This window comes from Ursus maritimus, unplaced genomic scaffold, assembly GCF_017311325.1.
Source record: "Ursus maritimus isolate PB19 unplaced genomic scaffold, ASM1731132v1 scaffold_23, whole genome shotgun sequence".
NCBI classification, from domain to species: Eukaryota; Metazoa; Chordata; class Mammalia; order Carnivora; family Ursidae; genus Ursus; species Ursus maritimus.
Window position 1 is genome coordinate 36171231 of NW_024424786.1, and position 8805 is coordinate 36180035.

Sequence of the window (8805 nt, forward strand, 5' to 3'; positions counted from 1 at the left end):
TTCATCACATCCGGGCAATTTGTAGTATCTTACAGTTTAAGGAAGGGCCACTCAAGGTTATGTCTGTAATTCAACTGAAATAAAAGAATCCCAAATCTGTGAATCTCACCTGTGTATTCATTTTACCATGTATTCATTTCTTCTTAGCTAGTTCTGCTATTAAGATGAGAACATCAGTGAAGCTCTGACCTTAATTTAGATACAATGCTCCGTCCATTGCTGCTTACATCTACTCACAGGATTTGCTATCCAGTTCACGCCCCTCAGTGCTTCGAGGCTGCATCCTTTCCATCTCAAAAATCAAAGCAGCAGAGAGTCAGTCTTGTGTTTAGCAGCCCAGGGAGTGTTTTGTGTGAACACTCAGCTCCCACACGCTCTCAGGAGCGGCTCAGAGCATTCTTCGTGCCCGGTCTCAGAGCCCATCTGCTGCAGAGAGCCATATACATCATGTCCAAAAGACAGGAGGAGAGAGAAAGACAATAAACATTGAAGTCAGAGACAAATCCAGAGATTTAGAGGCTAAGACACTCGCTAGCAGTGTTTCCGCCTTACATTATGTGTGAAGCCACCTGTGTCTTAAACAGAGAAGACAGGCTTTTCAGAGGTGCCTTTGGGAAGCTTCTGGCACAGAAATGGCCAAGGACTGAAAGCTCCAGAAGGGAAGAACATCTTTTTCTGTTGTGCAATTCTCTCTCACCTTCTCAATCTCCACTAAACTGTTTCATTTGTTGGTTCTGTAAGCTGCGTTGGTCTCAGGGAGATCCATATTCTCCAGGAGCCTCAAATGTCTTCATTTCATACCACTCCCTGGTCAGTCCCTCCATTTTGTTCTTCATTCGAACAAACAAATGAAAAACCCTATTGCTCTTAATCAGCTGGGAAACTTATCTGACAAATGTCTTAAGTACGAAGATAGTCATCAATGTCATGAGCCAACCCATCTTAACTGCTCGTCAGGAGCACACTGGAGTAGGAAGCCCACCAAGGCTCACTGTAACAGCATCCTTCACCAGCGCACAGCTCGGCTCATGAACAAATGGACCCAGAAAATAGTAGGGCGGGTCTTGCTCTCCCAAACCCACAAGGGCCCTCCAGGTAAGTACAAGCTACTATTTTTTCCTATTCCCAGTGGGCCAGAGATAGTCACAGTGTTGGGGAGATGCCAGTTCATGGACTTAGGCAAAGACCCATCTGGTTTCATTTATATATTGAGTGTAAAGAAGCTCTTGGCTGTACTTTGCCAGTAGTTCTCTCTGGGTGATGGGGAAGAAGGTTTTACTCAGCTTGTGACCTGGAAAGAACTTAAGTTTTCTCGCGGCAGGGGCTCATATTCTGGGATTGAGGTCCTATCAATTGAGTTTTCTTGCCTCTGCATCTGATATATGTGAAGGGAAACTTTTCAACATGACCTGGGGCTCCTTGTTGGTTTCTCTTCGTGAACCTCAAGCTATGGGACCCTGCCCCCCTGTTTAGAGGGGAAACATTCACGGGTGAGGCTGGCAGAGGTGCGTGATTCAGTTTTCCTTTGCATACTGAAAGCGAACGTTAGTAAGACTTTCCTTTTAAGGTTTTTAGGAGAGGCTGGTGACAGCGCTTTGGGAATCAATATTGGATTGAATATCATTGCAAAATATTAAGTATATTCCAAAGTTTAGAAGGGACAGTATTTCCAGTTAGCCTCCTCTGAGGATGAGAGCAGGAATAGAGATCGTACTAACCCTTCGGAGCCGTTCCTTTGTGCACGTGAAGTTGAGCATGTCATTGACAAAATATATTCAGGTACATTTCTGTGTTAAAAAGACTGAGAGACGCATGGGTAAATGTGCCTGTTTTTATTTTCACTCATCAGCATAGATCACTGGGAAAGAACTTGGTGTAATAACCCTATATTAAGACTTGGTTCATTTTTTGTTCCATTCTTTTCATCTCATCACTAGCTAGACAGTGACCTTGGCCACCAACTTGGACCCTCTGAGCCTCCGCTGCTTAAACATTTCAATGAAGATTTTAATTGCAAGATTGTTTTTGAAAAAATAAGCACTCAAAATCCCCCTTTCTGTCAGTTGAGAACTTTTCACAGAGAGAATTTTCTCATGGCTGAATTTCTGTTTAAATTTCACAGTGCACCTGAAATTGAACTTTCAGAAGTATCTCTCCATGAAAACCCTTTACTGGAGAAGGCTGCCTCATCCCCACCATGCCATACGTGGCTGATATTTTTGAAGAGGGAGCTGGAATTTCTGGGGGTGAGTGAGCATCTTCCAACCTCAACCAGAGTAGGACTGGCTCTAGGAAAGTGTACTTGGGTGCATGGACACAGTTTCCCCACTTGGATTCATGAGGCAGGAGAACCCTGGTAGATGAAGAAGTGACACTGGGCCTGGTTGAGTAGCGAGAAGCATTTCCTCACGAAGACTAGAATAAGAATGGCAAATAGGATCTGCCAACTCTGGTCAGCTGCCGGTGGATTAATATCATTAACATCCAATTAATAATTTTTGTCTGCACCTCGATGGAAAGAACAATTATTGATGTCCACCATGACTATGTACATAAAGGCACATGAGAAATATATTGGGGGGCGCCTGGGTGGCTCAGTCGTTAAGCGTCTGCCTTCAGCTCAGGGCGTGATCCTGGCATTCTGGGATCGAGCCCCACATCAGGCTCCTCCGCTATGAGCCTGCTTCTTCCTCTCCCACTCCCCCTGCTTGTGTTCCCTCTCTCGCTGGCTGTCTATCTCTGTCAAATAAATAAATAAAATCTTTAAAAAAAAAAAAGAAATATATTGGCCATCCCTGCATTAGGTCATGCCTGTATCCATTCTTAGAGTGGCCTGATGATACTGGAAAATATTGTATTTGAATTCTGTCTCAGGATTGCCTACAAGACCAAAACAATTTCTCATGTTTGGCTTCAATCATAAGGAATTTGATGCCATCTTGGGAAAATACCTTCTTATTCTACAAAACGTATGAATTTTTTACAGGTAACTCAAATTCTGGTTGGCTTGATATGTCTTTGTTTTGGAATAATTGTCTGCTCCGTGATCAATATTTCAGAATTTAAGGAAGACGTTTTTTCATCATTTAAAGCAGGCTACCCATTCTGGGGAGCAGTGTTTGTAAGTAAATATCTACAATTGTTTCTGAAATAACACTGTGTATAGCTTTTCTCTTATCTAGGTCAGGTCTAACCAACTATTTATTCCCGTATTTAGAGTGTATAAACATACTGCAGTTTACAAAGCACTTGGGTTAAACATGTTAGCACGCTTTTATCAGACGAGAAACCGGAGATTGATAAAGGTTAAATGAATTGCCCAAGGGACATTTAGCTAATAGAAAGTGAATCTAAACTTTCAGAATCCAATTCCAGAAAAATATCCCTAACTTTATTCATCAATCAAATTATCTTCATGAAGGCAGGGAGAAGACCCTGAGGAGGTGGGGAGAACAAGGTCAAACGAGGTCAAAAGCATCTGATGAACTGCTACTCTGTCCTAGAAACTCTTCTAGGTGTTTTCTCGTTGTATCTCCTTTAATCATTGTACTGTTTCTAAACTAGATGACTGAATGAGGTCACAAAAATACATAGCTTTACTGATGTGTAATTGACATGCAATCAACTGCACATATTTAAAGTGTACAATTTGATTCATTTTGACAGGTGTGTACATATGTGAAAACATTACCAAATCAATATAATGAACATATCCATGACCTCCAAAAGCTTTCTTGCACCCCTTAGTAATCCCACCCTCTGTTCCCTGTCTTTCTGTCCTCAAGCAATCACTGATTGGCTTTCTGTCACTAGATTAGTTTGGATTTTCTAGGGTTTTATATAAAGAGAATTATACAGCATATTCTCTCTACACGCTGGCTTCCTTTATTCAGCATAATTATTTTTTATTAATCCATGCTGCTTTTTGTATCAACATTTCATTCATAAGGACATATTTTTTTTTAAAGATTTTATTTATTTATTTGACAAAGAGAGATTGACAGCCAGCAAAAGAGGGAACACAAGCAGGGGAGTGGGAGAGGAAGAAGCAGGCTCCCAGCGGAGCAGGGAGCCCGACGCGGGGCTCGATCCCAGGACCCTGGGATCACGCCCTGAGCCAAAGGCAGAAGCTTAACGACTGAGCCACCCAGGCGCCCCCACAAGGACATATTTTAACTCTAAAATTATCGCATTGGCTTGGCACTCTGCTAAATACTTAGCACTTACCAGATTGCCTACCTGTTCACGACTCTCCTTGAACTTCTGCCATATATTATTTGACCCTTCTCTCTACTGTCCTTCATCCATACACTTAGCTTATTAGGTGTCTCTCAACCCATCCTCCACTCTGAAACTTTGAAATTGTTTTGAATTTGTGCTACTGATTTCTATTTTCAATAAATCTTTTCCCATGTGCATTTTCATAATTACTATATGTCTATGTGACATATGTCAGACTCGAGGTGTACATGCCACAAACACACGTTTCTTGCTCAAAGGAACTGACACCCTAACACACAGGATGCTCACACAAACAAATAATTACAACAAATTAGAGTCATTTTAAGGGGCGCCTGGGTGGCACAGCGGTTGAGCGTCTGCCTTTGGCTCAGGGCATGATCCCGGAGTCCTGGGATCGAGCCCCACATCAGGCTCCTCCGCTATGAGCCTGCTTCTTCCTCTCCCATTCCCCCTGCTTGTGTTCCCTCTCTCGCTGGCTTTCTCTCTCTCTGTCAAATAAATAAATAAAAAATCTTAAGAAAAAAATAGAGTCATTTTATAACAGTCATGTACCGGGTCTGCTGGACCTTGCTACTCTGAAAGTAACCCATGGGCTATCAGGGTCGGCATCACCTGGGAGGCTGCTGGAAATGAAGAATCACAATCCCCCTCCAGGACCAACTGAATAAAAGTCTGCATTCTGAAACAGACCCGTAAATACAGAGAACAAACTGGTGGTTGCCAGAGGGGAAGAGGTTGGGGGGATGGGCAAAATGGGTGAGGGGCAGTGGGAGATACAGGCTTCTAGTTACGGAATGAATATGTCACGATGATAAAAGGCACAGCACGGGGAATACAGTCAATGGTGGTGTTACACATCGTATGGCGACGGACGGTAGCTACGCTGGCGGTGAGCACGGTGCAGTGGGTAGACTTGTGGAATCACTGTGCGGTCACCCGAAGCTAATGTAACATTGTGCCAACTACAATGAAAAGAATCTGTATTTTAACAAGACCGCCACATGATTCATATGCACATTTAATATCGAGAAGCACGCTATAGGAAATAAGAATAAGTAAATCGTGAGCTTCTGGGGGAATAATACATAGCGTTACAGAGTACCCACAACTTCACCTTATATTTGGAGAGTGGGGCTGAAGGGGAAGTAAAGGTCCAAGACTCACTGTGCTTTTCCCCCCCTTCCTTTTGTACAGTTCGCCATTTCTGGATTTTTGCCAATTATGTCTGAAAAGAAACACACTACATATCTGGTGAGTTGCCATGCTGTCCTTATCCGTCCTTGACAAGATAAGAAAGATGGAATTTTAGGAGTCTTGAGGGAGACGTGTCATCATCGCCCATATTATGAGTGAACGTGGATATGTGGGGTTTTTTCCCAATCTATTTTGTGTTGGATATAACCATTAAAAATATAATCAGTAAAATATCAGTTGTCTTTTTTTAGAAAACAATAAAGTATGATTGCCTTGGCACTTGTTTAAAAAATATCCTCACACCGGGCCTTGCCCTTGTAAGTACAGTCATACGAGGCGCTAGATGATTTTTTTCTGATTAAGGAGATTGTTGAGGAGAGATGATGTGTGTCCGTGTGGGTCTTCCTGATCATCGTCCTAGCAATCAAGCTATCGATGCTTATTAAACAATGAGTATGTTCCCAAGATTTCCTTTTTTATTTACATTTTGAACCCATGCCAAGTTTCCTGGGTGCAAGTAGCCCTAAAGATGCACACAGGTCTATGGAATGCACTGGCAAGTGGAGCGTCAGGTCTGAGTGTTGTCCTTCACCATCAGGTGTGGGGAACCCTGGGGGCCAACACTGTCAGCAGCATAGCTGCCGGAATAGGGATCTTCATCCTGACGGTCAACCTGAGGAGGAGCTCAGCTTATATCTACAACTGCCAGGACGCTTATGGAAAGGACTTCTGCTTTATGGCTTGTTTTTCCACTGTATGTATTTCTTGGGGGAGGGCTAAGATCTGAGTCCCGCTCTAAGTAAGAGCCCTCTTTTTCTTTTCCTTGAACATCCATCCTTTGCTGTAATCTCTGTCCCATAATGTAGTGTCCTGGGGGTTCATGCACAGAGATGCTGGCTGCTACCCCCTCCCCAGCTGAATTCTGCGAGGTTGGAGTCACCTGCCTTGAACCACTTTGTGGCTTTCCCATGTGTGTGTCTCTTCATTGGGACTGATCATGTGGGGGTTAATGAAATGGTGATGAAATCTGGGGCTGCTATAAAGGAACACACTTTCGGGGCACCTACCTTTTGACCCTACTTGTCTTGTTGGTTATTGTTTGACAGGAAATTGTGGCGATGATCCTGTTTCTCACCATTCTGGGATTTTGCAGTGCCGTGTCCCTCATCGTCTATGGGGTTGGAGAAGTAGTCCAAGGAAACAAGGTAAGTAGAGGCCTGACACTCAATCCTGAAGGACAAACTGAAGAATTTGAGTGTCATCACTTAAAAATACGGCTTGGATTTCCTGGGACATTTCTTCTAGAAAATTTTTTATCTATGTTTCAGTATTTTCATGTCCAAATCTCTTATTTTAAATCACATTTTCCACTCATAAGAGTACACATCTCATGCTAGAGCCCCATGACGGAGGGTTAGGAAAGTGGAATCTTCATAATTTTAGAAAACACAGATATGCTTCTGAGCGTGGTGAGCGTGGGAGACAAATATGCCGGTAGCATGTGATGGAAATACCCAGGTATCTGGGCTTATTTCCTCTTCCAGAATAGCTCTCTTATATTTGTTCCTGATCTCTCCTTTTTCTTGGCTTTTACCGTTGTACTTGCTCTAAAGCCTCAATTTTCTTTCCTTTCCACGGCTACCAGCTGCATTTCCACTTGCCTTGCCCATCCATCATACCTTGACGTGTGAAAAAGAATCACCAATACTCGATGAGCGTATGCTTACTCAGATCTTCCAGATGATACACACTCTCTCCATCTGTCCACTTGCCTGAAGCGTTCAAGTCTGGTGGTCTTGTTTGATCGCTTTCCTCCCAAGATACGTAAGGCAGCAGATATACCCAAGTTCAGACACATAGTAGTCTCACCAACTTGTTATTGACAGACAGAGTTTCCTCTGGGCCGGCTTGCCAGCCTGGCTTGGTTTGTTGGAGCTGGAGGGAATAATTACGGTGTTAAGAGGGAGAGTATGAGACTCAGAAAGGCAAAAAGAGATGAGCTAGGTCTCGCAAATGAGTTGTCTAGTGGTGGAAAATTCCCGGTGACTGATATTAAATCTTTTCCCTCATCAGATTGCAGAAGATCGTCTTTATGAAGAATTAAACATATATTCACCGATTTACAGTGAGTTGGAAGACAAAGTAGAAGCATCTTCTCCCGCTGATTCTTAAGAATCATGTCTTCAGGGGCGCCTGGGTGGCTCAGTTGTTAAGCATCTGCCTTCGGCTCAGGGGGTGATCCCAGGGTCCTGGGATCGAGCCCCACATCGGGCTCTCTGCTCTGCTGGGAGCCTGCTTCTTCCTCTCCCATTCCCCCTGCTTGTGTTCCCTCTCTTGCTGGCTGTCTCTCTCTCTGTCAAATAACTAAATAAAATCTTTAAAAAAAAAAAAGAATCATGTCTTCAGAACATTCTGACTCACAGCAAAGGGTCTAGAATAAGTCAAGATCTTTGTTTAAGGGGCTACTGGCAAAATTTCGGTTCTATGATCTGCCAGTTTTACATTAGGATTCATTCTCCAGATGGTAATATTCGGTCTGTTGTTTCTGTTCACCTAAACTTCCCTCCACCCCACCCATTTGTGAATATGTGATAGACTCTTATCTTGTTTCCTATTCCTGTCTTGTACAGCAACTTTCGCGGGAAGTCAATATGTAATCAGCAAGTATTTGCTGTCTGCCTATAACTGTGCAAATAGAGGAAACAAGTGGAAAGTTGGTTGAGAGCTGAGTTAAACTTTGACAGTTTTGGAATACCTGGGTGGTTCAGTCAATGAAGTGTCGAACTCTTGATTTCAGCTCAGGTCATGATCTCATGGGGCATGAGATCGAGCCATACGTCGGGCTCCTCATGCAGTGGGAAGTCTGCTGTGATTCTCTCTCTTCCTCTCTCTCTGTTCCTTCTCCCACTCCTTCTCTTTCGCAGTCAAATAAATAAATAAATAAATAAATAAAATCTTTAAAAAAAAACCCCAAACTTTGACAGTTTGATCACGTTTGGCTCTTAGCCCTTTTCCGGGTTCACAAGAGCTACACGTGTGCATGGACTATGCCCCCCTATTGGGCTCTAAGCTGCTAGAGGGCAAAGCCCGTGCCGCGAACTCATGCTGAGGACCAACTTAGGTGTTTGAAATCCCACATTTGTCTCTTTCACGTCGTGTTTCCCGGTTTCCCTCATCATGGGAACGCAAAGTGTATTTACGGAGTGAATGGGTGAACATTCTGGGAGGGTATCCCACGAGGTCAGGCGAGAGGTAGAGTAGACAAGGAGAAAGAAATTACTCTGAAGTGAATTGAAGGTGGAGGTGATAAGGAGACCAAATTGGCAGATAATTAGCATTAGGAGGATGGTCAGATGGAAGTGTGAATAG

At 43.4% G+C, this 8805-nt stretch overlaps 1 protein-coding gene across 1 annotated transcript; it reads left to right on the forward strand.

Annotated features, from left to right (window-relative positions):
- Positions 1 to 863: 863 nt before the first annotated feature.
- LOC103661310 (high affinity immunoglobulin epsilon receptor subunit beta) lies at positions 864 to 7704 on the forward strand. Its single transcript, XM_008689019.2, has 7 exons — positions 864 to 1095; positions 2123 to 2246; positions 2987 to 3121; positions 5437 to 5493; positions 6035 to 6190; positions 6543 to 6641; positions 7510 to 7704. The coding sequence occupies exons 1-7, from the start codon at positions 1037 to 1039 to the stop codon at positions 7606 to 7608; spliced, it is 729 nt and encodes a 242-aa protein (XP_008687241.1). The 5' UTR covers positions 864 to 1036; the 3' UTR covers positions 7609 to 7704.
- The last annotated feature ends 1101 nt before the right edge of the window (positions 7705 to 8805 follow it).